The 21086-nt window shown below is 47.2% G+C and overlaps 1 protein-coding gene across 1 annotated transcript; it reads left to right on the plus strand.

The window, feature by feature from the left end:
- Positions 1–3172: 3172 nt before the first annotated feature.
- Positions 3173–3934, plus strand: LOC134057325 (olfactory receptor 14J1-like; the record flags this gene model as incomplete). The annotated part of the gene is made up of 1 exon (XM_062514315.1): positions 3173–3934. A coding segment is annotated over one exon (762 nt), but the record flags the coding sequence as incomplete, so codon positions are not given.
- Positions 3935–21086: the final 17152 nt, after the last annotated feature.

Consider the following 21086-nt stretch of genomic DNA (forward strand, 5'->3'; position numbering starts at 1 on the left):
GCTAAAACCTTGAAGGAGACCCGAGAACATGGACAAAAAGCTCTAGTTACTGTCTATCATGATACAAAAAGGATAGACAAAGTTATACAGAGCCTGACACAGGACACAAGTCATCACTGCTGGGATTCACTCCTTGCATGGATACCAACTGCAAGTGGAATTTTAAACACACTGCTACACCCTATAACTCTAATATTGATACTAGTTGGTATCAGGTTTGTAGTATCCATTATGATAAGTGTTTGGAGTTGGAGAATGTTGAAACACATAGCAATTTTAACAGCATTGTCAAAGGTGCACAGAAAGGCACTGAGAGACACCTATCGTAACATTTGGCAAGCTAGAGAATCCTTGTAGTAAGTAAAAGAATTTACTTAAAATTTTCCAGAAAAGGGGAGGGGGAACGAGACGGGGAACTGATGAGTAAGGAAAAGTTCATCAAAATTCGCTAACCAAGACAATGAGGATTTACTGACATTTACTGTACTTGTAAAACTGGGAGGAGAGGCAGACAGGTTTGTGATAAACAGAGCCAGAACTGGCAAACAGGGAGAGGGGTGCAAGACTTCCAGTGATACGTGATAAATCCAAAACCTTAAACCAGTGATAACTAATCTCAAGGTCTGGAAAACCCCAAAGTGTCTCAAAGCATTAATGGGACCCACTGAGGTCCATCCCTAACACAGGCTCAGCTTGGACTCCTTGGAGGAGAGAATGAGAGGCCAGGATTGCACCAAACAATGTCTCACAGATTAAGAGAAGAAAGGACAAAGGAAAATACCCGAAAAAACTGAAGTACCTTGAAGATCCAATTAGCCCCACTGAGTGTTGTTACTGAGGAGCCCTCTCAAGAGACTAATTAAAGCAGAGAATGGGAGGCCATGATTGCACAAACCTCTCAGAGACTCCAAGGCAAAAGCAAAACCCAAAGTCCATGGAAAAACCTGCAGTCCCTGGGAGCATGAAGGAGCCCCCAGGGCCATTCCTGACCAAGGCTCCCCAGGGACTGGTCCCAGCAGATCCCTGAGGCCACTGGCATGTGGGGGGATGCTGAGGGCAGGACAAGGGCTGACAGTGCCCAGCCTTGCTGGGGCTGTGCCAGGAGGCCCCAGGGGCTCAGGACAAGGTGTCTGCTCACAGCCCTTGGTGCCACAGTCCCTGCTGTGCCCCAGGCCACCAAGACTTGGCTTCTCTTTGTCCCCTCCTGTCATCACTGCCTCCAATTTCCTGCTCTGACTGCAACCTGGGCACACTTTCTCAGTTCTGTCCCTCAGTGGGACCCATTAAAACTTGTAAGAAATTTTGGAGTTTGATTCTGACTTTGGGTTCTTGAGAGGTTTCTCCACCTCTCTCTCAGGGACTGATGTTCAGGCCCTCAGCACAAAATCCCAGAGAGGTTCATTAAACTCCTTGTGCTGTGTCTGTGCTGCTGGGGTGGGATGGGATCCTGGCACAGAGGACAGTCCTGGCAATGAAGAAGAGCTTCATAAACCCATTTCTCTTGATGAACAGCTCTTCTCCCAGCACAGCAGGGCTGAGGGCACTGCCTGCAGCCACCCCAGGCACAGCACAGAGGCACAGAGAGCTTCAATCAGTCAGGGCTGGGAAGATGCTCACAAGTGCCTGGGGCAGAATCACTCCCAGCCCTGGACACAGGAAGCCTCTGGCTGCAGGACAATGCAGCTGCAGCTCCTGCAGTGATCTCCTAAAGCTGGAACATCCCAATGCCCACAGACTCTGTGAGTACAACTCTGAGTGTTTCTGGTGCAGGGGAGATGAAATGCTCGTGAAGCTCTGACATGCTGAGGTGTTCTAATATGTCATAGAATATTTCCAAGACAAGGTTTTTTGATAAATACGAAGAAGATTCCTAAGACATTGTATTTGGTTTCCTGGTATAGGAGAATGGCAGGGAGGGAGGGGATAAATATTAAAGGTAATATGAATTTTCACAAATGCCTGAGACATGCAAACTGTTATTTTTAGTGATCAATACGATCACAGGAATTTCCTAATGTGCTTTCAGCCACTCTGCCCTGGGGCAGCACCAGCATCCCCTGTGCTGGACCCATCAGGCTCAGTCTGACCTGTCCTTTCTCCAAGCTGCAAACAGAACCTGCCCCCAGCCAGTGCCCTGCAAACAGGCAGGGTTCTGTAGGGCCAAGGAGAGTGCACAGAATATTGGGTTGTGTGAGTGCTGGTAGGGAGACATCAGGCACAGGGAAGGATCTCCAGGAGGAAAACCTCCAGGAAGCAGAGAGAAGATCAGGCACTGATAGAAAATAAAAACCAGAAATGTTGTGTCAGGGAGAGTTCAGAGATCTCCAGAGGATCCCGTGCAGTGCAGCCCCTCGGTCTGAAGAAGCCCCCTCCCTCCTGTCCCCCAGCCAAGCCTCTGCCCTCAGGGCTGGGGCTCCAAGGCGTGAAGCCCCTCCTGTGCAGGCAGAGCTGCAGCAGAGCCGTGGGGCAGCTCTGCAGCCCCGGGCCCAGTTCCCTCTCCTCTCATCACTTTGCCCCACAGAAGGTGCTCTGTTATCCCTGCCAGCAGCAGAAATGCTGAGGGTTTCTGACATCTAAAAGATGTCAGCAAGAAAAATGAACAGTACGTTTTAAAAAATGTAGAAAATGTTGTCAGGTTTTACCATTCCCATTCCTACACAGCAGGAGTGAAGATGATGAGGGGCTCCCGTTCATAGGAAAGGATTTCCACAGAAAATATTGAACAGCAGGTCTGGTCCCTGTCCCCTCCCACCCGTGCAGAGTAGACCTGAATTGACATGAGGACCTGAGATGATGTCCTTCCCATCACTGCAGCTGTGGTCTCCACCAAACACACCTCCCACTCAGCCCTGAGGGAGCATTTCCTGAAAGACAAAGAGTTTTCTATGTGAAAGCAGGAATGTCTTTGATTTTGGAAATGGCTTTAATTTTGTGTTATACAAGTCCCACCTAACTTGTCTCTTATTCTTCTCCTGTAAAAGATTTTCATGCCAAGAGGGGCCAAATGTCCAACAGCAGCTCCATCAGGCACTTCCTCCTGCTGGCATTGGCAGACACGCAGCAGCTGCAGCTCCTGCACTTCTGCCTCTTCCTGGGCATCTCCCTGGCTGCCCTCCTGGCCAACGGCCTCATCATCAGCGCCGTAGCCTGCGGCCACCACCTGCACACCCCCATGTTCTTCTTCCTGCTCAACCTGGCTCTCACTGACCTGGGCTCCATCTGCACCACTGTCCCCAAAGCCATGCACAATTCCCTCTGGCACACCAACAACATCTCCTACTCTGCATGTGCTGCTCAGGTGTTTTTCATTACGTTCTTCATCTCAGCAGAGTTTTCCCTCCTGACCATCATGAGCTACGACCGCTACGTGTCCATCTGCAAACCCCTGCACTATGGGACCCTCCTGGGCAGCAGAGCTTGTGCCCACATGGCAGCAGCTGCCTGGGCCAGTGCCTTTCTCAATGCTCTGCTGCACACAGCCAATACATTTTCCCTGCCCCTGTGCCATGGCAATGCCCTGGGCCAGTTCTTCTGTGAAATCCCCCAGATCCTCAAACTCTCCTGCTCACACTCCTACCTCAGGGAACTTGCGCTTCTTGCAGTTACTGTCTGTTTGGTATTTGGTTGTTTTGTGTTCATTGTTTTCTCCTATGTGCAGATCTTCAGGGCTGTGCTGAGGATCCCCTCTGAGCAGGGAAGGCACAAAGCCTTTTCCACCTGCCTCCCTCACCTGGCTGTGGTCTCTCTGTTTATCACCGCTGGCACATTTAGCTACCTGAAGCCCCCCTCCATCTCCTCCCCATCCCTGGATCTGGCCCTGTCAGTTCTGTACTCAGTGGTGCCTCCAGCTCTGAACCCCCTCATCTACAGCCTGAGGAACCAGGAGCTCAAGGATGCCCTGAGGAAACTGATGATTGGATCAATTCAGAAATAATAAACTATCTCTCTTGTACTGCTGAGCATTACAAGCTTAGCCTTTTAAATGCATTTTCCCAAATTTTTGTTGGTCTGTTTTCTGATTCTTTTTCTACTATTGCAGTGTCATTTGTAAAATCCTGTATTATTTCTCTTAGCATAAATGCATTAATATCTCCCTTTCTTTTGAAATAAAAAGACTTTCAGAAAGTTTGTTCCCTTGGCATTTAAATGTATATAAGTTACTTCCCTGACTTGTATGTTCATGATGCTTCCTGAGCCGTTCTTGGTCTCTGCAGGGGCAGTTCTTGTGAGCAGAGGTGGAGGTTTGAAGTGACAGAGAGGGAGGCCAGAGGGACATCAGTAAAGCTCTGGGAGCTCCCAGGGTCAGAGGGAGCTGGGGAAATGGGGCGTTGGAAAAGTCTGCCAGGGAACCAGCACAGGTCTGTGTTAGGGTAGGAGAGCTGAAGTGGGGGTGACCAAATCCTTGGGGGGCTGGGACCACCCCTGGCAGCAGCAATGAGATTTGTGTGCCCTGGCTGTGCCTGCTGTCCCTCCCAATGAGGCCCATGAGAAGACACCAGTTCCTCCCAGCCCCAGGGCTCGTGGCCTCCTCCCCAACCCCAGAGAGCTTTGGAGGGCTCCTGCTGCTCTCCTGCCCTCACCATTCCCACCCCACATCCCACTGCTCAGGACAGCCACGAGCATCCTGTGAGGCCACTGCTCCCCATTCCCAGGGGATGGGCTCAGGGCTTGTCAGTCCTGCTTGGCACAGACCAGGCAGGGCTTTCACAGCCAAATTCCACACTCCATTTCCACCTGGACCCGCTGGTGCCTCTGAGTTCTGCTTCCCCAGCCCCAGGGATGCTCTCCTTGTCTGCCCATTCCTACTTGGTCTCAGGGCAGGGATGGCCTCAGTTGGGGGCTGCTGACATCCTCAGCAACTTGGAGGCTGCTGCTGAATTTTAGTGGTCCAGAGGCTTGTTCAGCCTTCAGCTCTTCAGTTCAGGAATTCAGTGCCCCAGAGCTCATGAGCATTCAGAAAACCTTAAAAAGCCATGACTCTGAGAAAAAGTTATGTGCTCTACTCTTCTGTCATTAATTTGATCAATTTGAAAAGTCTGTTCAAATTGGATACACTATGTTAACAGTACAAGGAGAAAAGATTTATCTATTGGGCCCTGTTTATCTTTTTCCTGTATGTGGATGGATATGAGCAATGTCCAATTGATATTGAACTTCCTCATGCACTCTGAACAGATATGAAAATCAAGACCCTTTATGGCTGACAATCAATCACACTCTGTCCCTACCCCCACCCCACCATTTCCCTCATCCAAGCCCTGGCACTCAGAGCAGCCCAGTGCAAATCTGAGCTTCCTCCAGTCCAGGCTGTGCCTGCAGCTTTCAGCTCCTTGGCACCAAGTCCCAGCTGCTTTCCTTGGAGAAGGAGCTGCCCCAGACACAGAGGGATGTTCATTTGGGGTCAGCAAACAGAAGCCAAGGCAGGCCCAGCTCCATGGCAAACACAAGTGCAGCCCAAGGAGTGCTGGGCAATGGAGCCACATGCAGGGGTGTCCCCAGGGCTCAGGACTGGGGCCAGGGCAGTTCAATGTGTTCCTTGCTGATGTGGACCAGGCCATGGAGGGCACCCTGAGTCAGTGTCCAGGGGAGCCCAAGCTGGCTGGGAGTGTGGCTGTGCTGCAGGGCAGCAAGCTCTGCACAGGGATCTGGCCAGGCTGGAGCCATGGGCCCAGGACAATTGGATGAGCTTCAGCAAGGCCAAGGGCCGGCTCCTGCCCTGGGCTCACAACCACCCCAAATCCCTGGCTATGCCCTGTCGGAAGAAACACGGGAGACGAGTCTCATGCTATCATGATCAACGAGCCTCGTTTATTATGCACTAGATAATTACTTTTATACATGCAATAATGAGCTCATACATATTGCAAACTTATAGCTCTTCATTGGTTATATAGTTCATGACGCATATGACCTTCGCAGTAAGCCTTGCAGTTGCTAGTTCCTCTATTTTAGATACTTTTCTGCACTCCTTCTGCTTTCAACAACCTTGTTTTTGTATAATATCTGTGCTCAAGGATACCGTGTCCCTGCAGGCAGTCACGTAGGCCACGGCTACACTTTGACTGGCCTGATTGTATCGTGGCCTTTGCAATGCAGCCATTCTTCTGTTATGCTCTCCACACTTCCCCCGTTTTCTTTTTGTGCTAGTAGGGATGTATTCCCTTTTTGATTTATAGCTCGCATTATTGCGCTTTGCCAGCATTTAAAAAGGCATGGCACTATAATAAGCACACTAAAAATTACAATCCCGATTGTAATTAAATGTTGCAATACGGACGACAGCCAGGGACTTAAACTAAGACTTTTTATCCAGTCTTCAAGCCCAAACCCAGAGTTTTGTTGTAAGGGTGTGGTTAGTGTATGTAATTGCTGCAATTGTGCGTGTATGGAAACAGAGTGGTCTGATAAATTCATGCAACACATACCTTCAAAGTCTTCACACCCGTGGCCTTGGGCTAATAACAAAAAGTCGATGGCGGCTCGATTCTGTAAGGTAGCGTGTCTCACTGAATCAACGTCTGTTAACAATTGTGACAGTGCAATCGATGTGGCATTAGTTTGTTTTGCAAGCCAGCATCCTAGTTTTCTTAAGGTGGTTAAGGCTTGCGCGGTACCTATATTTGGGACCAATGATGCCCCAAAAATCTTTCCACGGGACCAGACGGTGGCTTTATCATCACATTCGGATGTGAAAGCATGCGCCATCCTTTTGCTTTTAAAATAGCTTTTATGTCGTTGTAAAATCATGGACGTATTTGGTGTAAGCAATGTTAGTCGCCCAAGTGTACAGGGTCCTCCTACTAATTTGGAGGGGATTCCTGCCCAGGCACGATCTCTGCATATAAGGAATACTCCTGGAGGCAAACTAACTGGCGAGTTAGAGGACAGCGACAAATTGCTAGTTGTATAATTGCACCACCTAGAGACGTTGCGGTATACCGGCTGGGTAGCGTTAACAACCATAGGAAATAAGAGATTGGCACCCTGCTTACCAGGGCCTGCGCGATACACACTTGTCCAATTAAATTGGACACATGCATCTGCTTTAATTGATCCTAATATTTCAAGTTCTTGAGGTTCTAGTGGAGCCTGTGGAAAATGGGATATAATTTTGTCCCAGCTGTCCACATTGTTACCAGGACTGCTGGCATTACAGGAGGATACTCCTTTTGGGCATGGCCACGAATTCAGTGGCACTCCTACCAGGCACGTTGAAAAGGGATTTTCTGGTGACGACAGTGCCAGGCATATAGCTTCTTGCCCTGTCTTGTTAGCTAACGTCACCCATATGTTCTCTTTTGGCTGCGGAGGGACCCAAATAGCAGTGGAAGCATATAGGTAAAATGATGTTACAGTAGTTCACACTAGCTTTAACTCGCTTTCTCTCTTTGCTGATCTTTCTTTCTATTCTTTTGTGCTTGCTTTTTAACTCTCAACCGCTGATATCTGTTACAGAGTGCTTCCCACTCTTGGGGGTGGACTACCCACTGTCGAGGGATTCTGTAATACACGTCACACTGCTTCTGTACTATGTGAGAGTTACGTATTGCTCTAGCCCTCTCTACTGAGCGTTGAAGCTCCCAACGGGCATATGCCAGAGCTTTTTGCTCAGGGCTCTCATATAAGAGAACCGCTTGGTGGAAGGGTAATCCTGTGCTTTCCTCAAGTGCCTGTCGATGAGTCTTATTTCTCCAGGCTCCCCGACACGAAAAACACCACAATCTCCCACCTGTTGCCTGTTGATGTACCCAAGTGTCTCGACCACAACCCCCACAATGTATCAGCGCCCAGGCATGACGATATTGGTCCCCACAGTTTAAGCATCCATAAAGCCTTAACTCCTCGGCACAATAATTGGCTAAGCAGGCAAGCAAATATGCTAATTGATCTGCTGTTCTAGGCTCTGTGATAGCTGGGCTAAGTATTGTCCACAAAAAGGGCCGATGTGGTCGAACCAGCAGCTCCAACTGCAGGGGTCGGTTCCTGACGGTCTCCACCTTGTGGTCGGTTCGCTGGCCTAGTCCAGCGCGCAGGGATCCACTCGGGCCCTGTGGGGGTGGAAACACAAAGATAACCCCTTCCCCAAAAGAGAACTTCAGCTGGACCTTGCCAGAGTCCTGTTTGGAGATATTTGTACTTGACCCACACCCCCGTTGATTTCCTCCTGTCATCGTCTGGCTCACGTATTTTATGCATGACAGCAGCCGGAACCTCTTCCTGCCCAAATACACACAAATGGTTTAACACGAATAATGTCTTTTGGAGTCTTTCTTGTATGTCTAGGGTGTCCTTAAATTTGTCTAAATATCTTTTCAATGTGTTATGGGCCCTTTTTACTATTGCTTGCCCCCGAGGATTGTGCGGTATACCCGTGAGATGTTTGACTCCCCATTGACTCAGGAAGCTTTGAACCCTGCGGCTGACATAGGCGGGCCCGTTGTCCGTCTTTAACTGCTGGCAAACTCCCATGACTGCGGAACAGCTAGTCAGGTGTCTGACTACGTGAAGCCCCTTTTCACCCGGCTGTGCTGTAGCCCAAATAAAATGACTATATGTATCAATAGTAACATGTAGGTATTTCAGCCGACCAAAACTAGCTACATGGGTGACATCTGCCTGCCAGATTTCATTAATTACGGTCCCCCTTGGGTTGACCCCCATTCCCAAGCCCACGCCATTATTGTGATTGGCACAAACAGGGCAGCTCCTAACAATTGCTGCAGCCTCGGCTTGCGAGATGCGAAACTGTCTTTGCAAGCCTTTTGCATTTTGATGAAATATTGAGTGAGCTTCTCTGGCTAATATAAACTGAGGCAGAGGTACTGTAATGGCCACAGATACCAAGTCGTCAGCTTTTTTGTTTCCTTCTCCTAGGCCTACATTCCATTTATGACTCCTAATATGCAACACTGAATAGGCCTCTGTTCTGTTTCTCAGAGCACGCTTGAGCTGTAAAAACAGCTCATACAGCCTTTTGTTCTGCACATTCTTAATAACAGCATCCTCGATTCTGGCAGCAACCCCCACTACAAAAAGTGAATCGGACACCACATTCAAAGGTTCAGTGATGTGAGTCACTGCCCATACGACAGCCAAAAGCTCCAATGTCTGCAAACTATCCTCGGGCATTGCTTCCAGGAGTTGCTGGTGCCAATTTTCTCCCTTTTTCCAGACAATCGCTGCTCTGCACGTCCTTTTTCCCGCGTCGGTGAAGGCCGTAACAGCATTAGGGATGGGCTTTTCTTCTCTTAGTGGCTTGCCGATCCAACTCCATTCTCCTATCCATCGCAGTGCTCTAGGTGCCAGAGTCCCTGTCTCTATTCGTGCTCCTGCTCCCAGCAGTGCTTCTGCAAGGTCAGTAGAGTTCAGCAGGTACCAATCCAGTGTAGGTTTTTCGATGGGCAGGTTAATCACTGCTGGTTCTAATCCGGTAATCTCCAGGATGCGCATGCGACCTCTTTTTATTAATATGGCCAGGTTTTCAATTTTTGTGGTTAAAGTTTTTCGCTTTTGCAGTGGTGGCGAAATCCACTCTAGCGCCCTCTCCCCCGTTTTCTTTTTACGTTGCGTAATAGCTCCAAGTAAATGGGGTGCATTATGCCAAATGGTAAGGCATAGGGGTAGCTCCGGATCTAAGCGTGACACAAAACCTTCTGAAATGCAAGTGCCGATATGTTGTAATGCATTTTGTTGTTCTAGTGTGAGGCTCACAGGCGTACAGGGATCAGTTCCCTTTAGCAATGGTTGTAGCTTTTCCAGTAAATTGTTTGGTATGCCTGTAACTGGTTTTAGCCATTGTAAGTCTCCCAAGAGTCTTTGAGCATTGTGTAAAGTCGTGATAGTGGTGGCAATTGACAACTTTTGTGGTTTGATTATTTGTTTAGTTATAGTCCAGCCTAAGTACTTCCACGGTGGGGTTTTTTGAACTTTTTCTGGAACTATGATTAAGGAGGAATCTGCTAATGTTTTTGTAATAGTCTCGATTTGCTCTTTTGTAAAGTCTTTAGGTTGTGAAAACAGAATGTCGTCCATATAGTGATAAATAATTGTGTCAGGCATTTGTTTTCTCAAAGGTTGCAGTCCAGCATCAACATAAAGCTGACATATGGTGGGCGAGTTTCGCATGCCTTGTGGTAAAACAGTCCATTCAAACCTCTTATCTGGCTCTCCTCTGTTAATTGCTGGTAGTGTAAATGCAAAATGCTTGGTGTCGCTCGAGTGTAGTGGAATCGTGAAAAAACAGTCTTTTAAGTCAATGATGAGAATGGGCCAATATTCAGGCAGCATGGTCGGATTAGGGAGACCTGGCTGAAGGGCCCTCATTGGCTCCATCTGGTCATTTACAGCTCTTAGGTCGTGGAGCAATCGATATTTCCCAGATTTCTTTTTTATCACAAAAATAGGTGTGTTCCATGGGCTGGTAGACAATTTTCAATGTCCTTGTTGAAAGTGTTCTTGTACCAGCTGATGTGCATGTTTTAGACTTTCCCTTTTTAAAGGCCATTGCTTTACCATCACAGGTTCGTTAGTGGTCCAGGTGAGTGGGAGCGGGAAAGTCCAAGCCATGGCAGCTACCCTAAAGGGTGTTCATTAGTGAGAACAAGTCCCAATTGCGACAGTACGTCACGCCCAATTAAACATTGTACTGTGGGAGGAAGCGTGGCTATTGAAAAAGATGCCATTGCTTGTTTACCTTCTATTTCTACGGTGAGGACGGGAGTGCGGTTAGCCAGTGTCATTCCTCCGATGCCGGTTACGGTGGTTGTTGCAGCTTGTACCGGCCAGTTGGAAGGCCATTCTCCTGGGGAAATAATACAGGAGTCTGCGCCTGTATCTAACAGTCCAATTAATTTAATGCTTTGGCCCTGGAAATGTAAGTGACAAGGTCGCTTAGGGCATGTTGACAGGTCTAATGTGAGCAATGTCAGTCCTCCGGTGGAGCCAAAACCTCCTTGTGCCCTGGGCTTTTGTTGTAAAGGAGTTATTTCTCTGGTTAATTGTGGGAGCGGTACAAATTGAGCCAACCTTTGCCCTTTGGTGATTTTTATTGGGGGATAGGGGGTATGGACCATGATCATGATTTCTCCTTCATAGTCCAAGTCTATAACGCCAGGTAAAACAAAAAGTCCCAACATTGACGCAGATGAGCGACCCAAAAGTAGTCCTCCCACCGGTTGTCCGTTTATTAAGATAGGTCCAAGGAGTCCTGTGGGAATTTTGTGTGGCATTGTGGTTAGGATTGTGATGTCTACTGAGGCTGCCACGTCCATGCCGAGGCTCCCGCTGGTGGCTGGCTGCAGTTGTTGGTTGGTCCTGACGGCATCGCAGCTGCAACTTGTGTCCCCGCGCGGCCGCTGCTCGCGCTGTGTCTTGAGTTTCCTGACTTTCAACGACAAGCACTGGTGTTGTGTGTGTTGGGCTGGCACTTCCCACACCAGACTCTCGTCACAGCACACTCTTGTCGAATATCTCCACTACTGCCACAGCAAAAACATTTTATCTTGCTGTTACCATTAGAGCGGGGGCGAGAGTTGACCACTGCCGCTTGGAGGGGTGCAAGAGCTGCCATGACCTGAGTCTGTGAAGATTTTGCCTGCTCTTGTAGCGCTTTTGCCTGTTCCTGCAACCCCTCTCCTATCTTTTGTAGGGCATTAACTTAAAAGACTTGCGAGCCTGAGGGGAGGGAGGCAGCCCTCTCTAGTAAATCTGCTATTTGCCAATCTCCTGGCATAGAACTTATAAGATTTCTAGTAGCTGTATTGCAATTTTGCATCACACACTGTTTTAATAGGGCTCCCTGCATATATTCTTGTACTCCAGCCTTTTCTATTGCCTCTATGACTTTATCCACAAAAGCTCCCAGTGGTTCTTCCCTTGCCTGTTTTATGCCCATATAAATAGGTACTCCTCCTGGACTTTTAATTTTGCTCATGGCCCTCCTTGCTAAATTCATAGCTTCCCGACATTTATCTGGACCTATTAGCGCCTGTGCTTCAACTCGCAAATAGGCCCCCAACCCCATTAATTCTTCCACTGTCAGGTCATGCAACGGGTCTCCTGGGGCTCTCTGTACAATGGCTGATGCCATGGCCTCTTGCTGCCAATGTGCATTGAACAGCATTAACTGATGAGGTGTATAAATCAATCGTGCCAGACCCCTTATATCCGAGGGTAACATAATATAGGAGTTAAAAAGATAGTCCAGCATTTGTCTAACGGGTTCACTAGTGACTCCATAACTTCCCACTGTGGCACGCAATTGTGCTAAAAGCTTCCAATCTAGCATTGTAATAGTCGCCTGCAATCCTCCCTGGGGACTGGGAGTAAAAACAACTGGAAATGCAAGAGACTCGGTGGCAGCTTCGACAAGGTCAGAGTCTCCCTTTTCCACCCCCTGACGAGCTAACGCAGCCCACAGCTCGCGCCTCTCCCTTGCCATGGCCTCCGCGAGGTCAGATTTTGCCTCAGGGACAGGCTCAGGGCTCATTGGGGCTTGCGGTGCCTGACCTGGGTCTGCTGAATCTTCAACAGGAGGTGCAGACGGAGCTGGCGGCACTGAAGCCGGTAAATTAACACAGGTGAAAGAGGGAGGATTTGGAGCACTAGCATTCCATTGCGGGTATAAACTTTATTTCTTGGGCTGTCGCTACCTCCTGTGCCGCTCTTTTTTCCGCCTGCCTCATCAAGAGTTCATTGTGTACTACCTTCCACAATTTGCTTATCTTTTTTGCTGGTTTATCATCTTCTAGCACTAATTCCCACAACTTATCTCCAAACTGTTTCCATTCTGACAATTCGTGCACAGTATGAGGGTTTATAAAATACCCATACGAATAAGCATACTGCAAAAGGGAGGGGAGTTCCTTTGCTAAATCTATTCCTTTAATTTGCCTCTTTCTTAAGAAGGCTGTAAATAAATCATTTGCTGCTTGCCTGTCCATACTCACGTCAGCGCTGTTGCAGCCCCTCCAGGCTTCGGCAGCACGTACCGGCCAAGCCCACCGCTGTGGTCGCTCAGGACATGGAGCACTTTCTTTTTTAGCTCTGTACTCGTCCCTCTAGCTGCAGGACCCGGACCCAACGTGTTCTCCGAAATCCGTGGCGTATCACATTTATCATGTCGGTGGTCACCATTTGTCGGAGGAGAACACGGGAGACGAGTCTCAAGCTATCATGATCAACAAGCCTCGTTTATTATGCGCTAGATAATTACTTTTATACATGTAATAATTAGCTCATACATATTGCAAACTTATAGCTCTTCATTGGTTATATAGTTCATGACGCATATGACCTTCGCAGTAAGCCTTGCAGTTGCTAGTTCCTCTATTTTAGATACTTTTCTGCACTCCTTCTGCTTTCAACAACCTTGTTTTTGTATAATATCTGTGCTCAAGGATACCGTGTCCCTGCAGGCAGTCACGTAGGCCACGGCTACACTTTGACTGGCCTGATTGTATCGTGGCCTTTGCAACGCAGCCATTCTTCTGTTATGCTCTCCACAGAGAAAAGCTCAACTGAGAGGGAGACATCATCACAAAGACCCTCAGATGACCACCAGAACAACCAGCAACGAGCAGTGTGCAATCACAAAGAGACATGGAGCTAATTTTAATACTAAGCAGGGACAAGTGGGGTTAGGAAACAAATATGTATTAGGTGCATTGTGCAATCACAGTTTCAGGAGAATAAAAAGAGAGGTACAGGTCACTGAAGGTGTGAGTGTTTTTGGAGGAGCTATCCACCATGCAACTCAGCACTGAATAAATACATGCCTGCTCTTATAACTTATTTTTTGTGGAGAGTTTCTCCATGCTTCATATTGGCGAGCCAGCCAGGAGATCTGTGTCTGGCTCCAGGACCAGTGAAGGAACAGATTCTCTGGTGCATCCCAGGATCTTCCCTGGAGGGAACCTGAACCTCGTCTCGCTCACTGTGGGGACAGACAATGATCTGCTGGCATTGCAGATAAAATGGCATGTATTAAATATCAATAACAGGGCTGCTGGTAAGTTGTACAGAGACATCTGAAGTACAACACTGTCATGGTGGGTTTCTAGCAGCCAAACAAGGGGACCAGAGACAGAGGGAGAGGAGTTTATCCCCAGCTGATAGCGCGGCCAACAGAGGGGTCTCACTGAGCTGATAGAGCAGCCCACTAGTGACTCTGGGGTGAGTCGAGTGAACCCTTGTTTTTGCTGCTATTTTGTGTGACTGCTCAGTCTGGACACGTTGAGTTGTTGAGTGTGTCAGTGAGTGAATGAGTGGGTGAGATGTACCTCTGGTACAGAGCGAGCGTGCAGCTCTATCCGCGTTTTCCACCTCAGGTGACTGAGGCGGCCAAAGGAAAGGGAAGAGACCGGGGTCAGTGTGGGGTGAGTGCAAGTGTGGATGGAGGAGCGTTGTGCTTGGATGTGGAGTGGCTGGTGTCTGTTTTAACCATGGCTAGACCTAGACAAACAGAAGGAATCCCTCTCCCTCAGTGGTTTGGGCTGGATCCGTGGGAGTTCATAAATCCCGTGAATTATTGGATAGAAAGGGGAAACAATCAAGTTTATCTGGAAGGAATATGTAGAACTTGAGCAGGAAGAGTGGTACCTTTGTATTGGGAACAGTCTGCATTAGGAACTGGCCATTGAAGAGAGAAGAAGTGCAATAGATTGTTCTGGCAGGTGTTAAGCAGCTTTTGGGCTTCTAGAGGTTGGCACAGTGCGTGGTTACTGTTACAGTGTAGGACTTGGGAAAAATGTTGGTATTGTTCCTCTGATAAACAGCAAGCTCTATGCCCTCAGTGTAAATCAAGGCATCGTAACTGAGCTAGTTTTGAACCTAAGATTCTCATGTTGATTTTTGGAAAATCACATTTAATACCTGCAACTTGGGCATGGGTATGGGACGAAGATTGAGAAAGATCTGTGAGAAATTCTGAAGAGAGATTTAGGTGGAAACTGGACAGGACAAGAAGGAGGAGATAATGGGAACTGGACAAAATAAAGACATTCCTAAAGCCAGTCCACTAGGCTGTATTATTGCAGACTGGAAAGACATTGCTGGACATTGGGGCTCAGAAAACAAGAGAGACCTTATTAGATTCTGCAAGGACTGGTGTCCTTGATAAAAATTAGATGATGGAGAGAAGTGGCCACCCAGTGGAACTTTGGACTATAACACACTATTACAGCTCATGCTATTTCTTAGGAGGGAAGGGAAGTGGACAGAGGTGTCATGTGCTGATATTTTTTGTCCCTTCAAAGTCACCCCAAATGGCAGAGGGATGTGTGGGCTCAGGGCTCCATCTGAGCCTTTGGTATTGGTCCTAGAGAAAGAGAATAAGACTAAGAGAGGAAAGCAGTGTTGTTCAGCCTGCAGTCCAGGGCAAAGATGTACAAAATTGGATGAGGTTTTCCAGACTGTGGCCCAGGAACAAGATCTGGCTGATGATTTTCTCATGACTCCCCTCATAAGACAGGAAAGGGATGAGGATGAGGATGCAGATTCAGAAGTACCATCAGCCCCAGCCCATTCATCCCCTCGAATTGCTCACCAGAGTAGACAACAGACACACATATGACAGGCACCTCTGTGAGAGGCAGTGGGACCAGAGGGAGGAACGGTATTGCTTAAAGTTCCCTTCTCCACCATCGACCTGAAGGCATGAGAAAAGGTTGCTAAAACTTACTGCAGCCATCCAGCTAAGACGTCTAAATGTCTGTGATATATAATAAAAGAACACAATCCATACTAGAGTGATATGTAATTATTATTGGATGCACTGACCAAGACTGAAAGTCAATAATTTATAAAAATGGCAGGGGACTTGGCAGAAGATTATTATAAAACACAACAATTAGATATGAAAGATTATTTCTCCCTCCAAAATCCACAGTGGGACCCAAACCAATCAGCAGAATTGAGAAAGTTGGAAAGCTATCAGAAATGGATCCCAAAGGGTATGGAAATGGCATTCCCAAACCTATAAATTGGTCAGAGTTCTATGAAATTAAGGAGAGGGCCTCTGAGTCACCATCCAAATTCCTCGATCGATTAAGGGATGGAATGTGCCACCACACATCACTGGACCCTGGGTCTGACACAGGGATACAGCAGCTGGTCAATTTATTCCTGGCGCAGTCTACGGGTGACATAAGACATAAACTTGAAAAGCTTTGGGGGAGGAGATGGGAGGAACTTAGAGACTCTGTGCATGAGGTGTGGAGAGTCTTTAGAAAGTGGGAAGAAGGATATAAAGAAGCAATGAGCAAGTTTGTAGCTGCTCTAAGTGAGAGGGAGAGAGGAAGAGGCAGACAGGGACCACCTAGACAAGGCCTGTCCTGGCTGGGCAGAGAGCAGTGTGTGATCTGCAAGAAATATGGTCACTGGAAAAATCAATGTCCAGAATGAAGTTGGGGTGGCTTTCAGGAAAAGGGAGAACCAGGAAAAGGGAAAAGTGATTGCACATGTGAAAGAAGACTGAGGAGGACCAGTAGATCTAAACCCAGGAGATCCACTGGTTATAAAATTGAAGCTGGGGGGAAAGGGGAAAGAGGTGTAATTTCTGGTTGACACGGAGGCAGCGTATTAGGGTCTGAATAAAACTCTGGAACCTGTGGGGAAAGGATTATGTTACAGTAATAGGACCAACTGGCCAACCTGAAAAAGCATATTTTGGCAAATCATTAAAGTATAGGCTAGGAAAGCAATGGGGCATTCATAAATTTCTATATCTGCCCAATTCCCTGGGACATCTTCTGGGGAGAGACTTGTTAGAACAATTACACGTGACCATTAAATTTAAAAATTAGGAGATTGTTTTGGAGGTAAATGATGAACAGTACATAGAGGCAATAAGTTTAATCTTAGTAGCCATTCAAATGGAGGGAGAAATTAGTGAAGAAATGATAAATCAAGTGTTCCCTGATGTGTGGGCTGCTAAGGTAACAAGGAGGGTGAAAAATGCAACTCCTATAGGAATTTAACTTAAGGAAGGAAAACAACCAGCAAGAATTAAGGAGTACCCCTTGAAAAGAGAGGACAGGTAAGGAATTACCCCGATAGTTGAAAACTTTTTGCAATTAAGGTTGTTACAAAAGAACGTCTCTCTGAGTTCAACACTCCCATCTTACCAGTCCGAAAACCTGATGGGCCATATCAGACAGTACAGCATCTAAGAGCTGTGAACAAAATATCTGCAGATCTCTATCCTGTGGGAGCAAACCCATAGGCTTTCCTAATGTGCTTAACACCAGAGCTGATTTTGTTTTACCATTTTAGACTTTAAAGATGCCTTCCTTTGCCTCCCTCTCCATGAGCACAGACAGAAATCTTTGTATTAGAATGGGAAAACCCTAAAAGCGAGTGCAAATCCCAGATAACATGGATGGTGTTGACTCAGGGATTTAAAAATTCTCCTCCATTGTTTGGAGAAAAAAATTGCCAAAGATCTGGAATCCTGGGAGGCTCCCCCAGTAAAAGGAAAACCACTGCAGTAAATGGATGAACTCCTCATAGCCACAAGGATGAAAGAGGCTTGTATTCCTTGGATGGTGAGCGTCCTAAACTTTCTAGGAGTTGAGGGATACAGGGTATCAAAGAAAAAGGCCCAGGTAGGGAAGCAAAAGGTAATTTACCTGGGTTATGAAATTAGTGTGGGACAATGGACTCTAGGGCAAGATCACAAGGGAGCAATCTGCCAAACCCTGAAACCTCAGACAGTAAAGGAAGTGTGGACATTGTTAGGAATGACAGGGTGGTGCTGATTATGGATTTATGACTACGGCGTACGTGTGAAAGCTCTGTATGTGCTCATTACAAATGGGGACAGAGAACTCCAGTGCACAAAAGAGGCCACCCTGCCCTTTCACCAGCTGAAGAATGCTCTCATGTCAGCTCCAGCTCTCGGATTCCCAGATGTGAGTGAACCATTGTTTTAGTTTCTCCATGAGAAGCAGGGAATTGCCCTGGGGATACTGGTCCAGGACCTGGGTCTGTACTGGAGAGCAGCTGCTCACTTCTCCAAGCAACTACACACAGCAGCCAAGGGATGGCTGGGAAGGCTCAGAGCCATTGCAGCAGTGGTGCTGAATATTCAAGAGGCATGCAAAGTCACCTTGTGCCAGAAAATGACTGCATTGGTGTCTCACACAGTGTGTGCAGTGCTGGAAGTAAAGGGCAGGCACTGGCTCTCCCCACAAAGGTTCCTGAAACACCAAGCCACCATGGTAGAACAAGATGATGCAGAGATAATTGTGACTAACATTACCAACCCAGCTTCTTTCCTTAGTGGAAATCAAGGGGAGCCAGTACACCACGACTGCCTGGAGATTATCGAAGCCTCCTCCTCCAGCTGCCCAGATCTGAAGGACACCCCTTGGGATGATGCAGAAACCTGGTTCACTGATGGGAGCAGCCACGTCATCAGTGGACAGTGACATGCTGGGTATGCTGGTACCACCTGCAAAGAGGTAATAGAATCAGGACCTTTACCAATAGGTACCTCTGCACAAAGGTGAGATAATCACTCTAACCCAAGCCCAAGAGATAATGAATGGAAGTAAAATAAACATTTATACAGACACACAGTATGCATTTGTAGTTGTACATGCACATCGAGCCATCTGGAAAGAAAGGGGACTGTTGAATTCACGAGGGAAAAACATCTAACATGTGCAGGAAATTCTTTCTGCTACTGGAAGCAGTTCAGCTACCTGAGCAGGTAGCAATGATGCACATTAAGGCACACCAGAAGGTGAGCTCAGAACTGGAGGAAGGAAATGAGCTGCTGGACAGAGAGGCAAAAGAAGCAGCAAAAGTGAGATGAGCATTGAGGGAGTTTTAATTCCAGATGGACAGGTCTCCCTTGAAGGTAAGCCAGTATCTATCAGAAAGCATAGAAAACTAATTAGGGATCAAGGAGGAACATGTAACCAAGAGGGATGCACTGTTATTGCAGAAGGGACGATGGTCATCCCTTCTCATCTGTTCTGGTCATTATTAAGGGAGGAACACCAGAAAACACACTGGGGAGTAGATGCCCTGTATAACTATCTAATTGAAAAAAGTACTCCCAGAAATTTGTACTCTACTGTCATTCAGGTAACCTGGCAGTGTGGCATTTGCCTCCAGACCAAACCCAAGAATACACCCAAACCAGAACTTGGCCAAATTGGAAAAGGCCATGTGTTGGAGTGTCCTGGAGAGCTGTTAAGATGTCTGCAGGTAAAAAAGCAGGAAGGGCATTTGTATGGGTTCCACAGAGATGTTTATTTCAGCCACACACGTGGATAGTCCAGGGTCAAAGGCAAAGGCAGAGGCAAAGCTTGTGGTGAGGGTCCAGGTTCAAGTCCATGGGTATTTGGGGTGGGGGGAGCATCAGAGACCAATTAGCAGGGGACATGGGGAGGGGGGCACAAAGGTGGGGTTAGGGCATGGGAGCCAATGGGGAAACAGGGTGGGAGTGACTGAAAGACTGAGGGACAGGGAAGGGACACGGGGAGAACAAGGGAACAGAACAGGGGTACATTGGAATTTACTGTGACAAAAGCTTTTGATGTCTCCCTAAGTGGGAATGCCTCGCAGGGTGTCCACAGCCATGGGCCTGGACAACAGTGGCAAATTGACTTTTCAGAACTCCCCAGAAAAGGGAGGTAGGGATATTTGCTGGTGTTTACGGATTCCTTTTCAGGGTGGCCAGAGGCTTTACCCACCAGAACTGCCAAAGCCTGGGAGGTAACCAGGGTATTGTTACAAGAGATAATAGCACACTTTGGAGTTCCAGCCACAGTATCTTCAGATAGAGGGCCACATTTGATTTCAAAAATAGTGCACCTAATCAGTCGTCACCTGGGCATAGACTGGGAGATCCATACCCCATATGGTCCCCAGTCAAGTGGCCAAGTAGAGAAAATGAATCATTAAATTAAGCAGCAAATTGTGAGGCTAGGACAAGAAGCTAATTTACCCTGGCCTCAATCTCTCCCACTGGCATTGATGTGGATCTGAACCAAGCCAGGAGACAAAGAAAAACTAAGTTCCTTTGAAATGCTTTATGGGAGACCATATGAAGTGCAAAAGGGATTGTCCACTGAAGTGGGGGAAGAAAGGATGATTGCCTGTATGGTAGCCTTAAGTAAGGAACTCAAAGAAATTGAGAAACATGTGGCTGGAACTCAGAGCAGAGGGACAGACGGAGCAGTGCAGGACACACAGCCTGGAGATGATGTGTATGTTAATTCTCTTACAGAGAAAACTCTGGAGCCACAGTGGGAGGGTCCATTCCAGGTGCTCCTTACTGCCTTCCCTGCAGTAAAGATCAAGGAACAGAGTGCCTGGATTCACCATTCCCTAGTGAAAAAGGCTACAGAAGCCCCTTGGAAAGTCATACCAGGTGACAATGAACTGAAACTTAAACTTACTCAAGCAAAATGAGTACATTGCAGTTGAGAACATTCAGTAATTTAACTTGCAGAAATCTAGTCAAAAGACTGTACTTGTATATATTGGTCTAGGCTGTGCATGTTTAAAAACCGCTTGTGCTTCTGTGGAAATTGATGATAACAATGGAATCTTACCTACTAAGAACCATTCTAATATTTATATTTGAAATTTTATCAGGAATGTCAGGTATGGCTTCTCATACTTGGCACCAGTCACATCCCACCAGTTGATGAGATCTAACTAGACAATATATCCTAAATTATCACCTAGACCCATTGGAATGAACATTGCATTAGTAAGGTTGATTTCATTAGTCATGAAATGCCAGAACTTGACAAAAATGCTGAAAGAAATTCAGAAAATGGGCAAAGGATTCTAGTTACAGTCTAGAATGATATAAAAGAGAAAAGCAGAGTGTTACAAGGAATAAACCGGGACACAAATCATCACTGGTGGAATGCACTCTTTGGATGGTCACCAACTACAGCTGGGATTTTGAACACACTTCACCACCCTCTCATTGTCATACTGACATTAGCAGATGTGAGTCTGGTGCTGTCTATTGCAATACTTGTTTGGAATTGGAAGATGTTAAAGTGGAGAGCAGCACTGACTTCCTTAGGGGCAATACATGGAGATGCAATGAGGGATAC

This window comes from Cinclus cinclus, unplaced genomic scaffold (genome assembly GCF_963662255.1).
Source record: "Cinclus cinclus unplaced genomic scaffold, bCinCin1.1 SCAFFOLD_32, whole genome shotgun sequence".
Classification (NCBI taxonomy): Eukaryota; Metazoa; Chordata; class Aves; order Passeriformes; family Cinclidae; genus Cinclus; species Cinclus cinclus.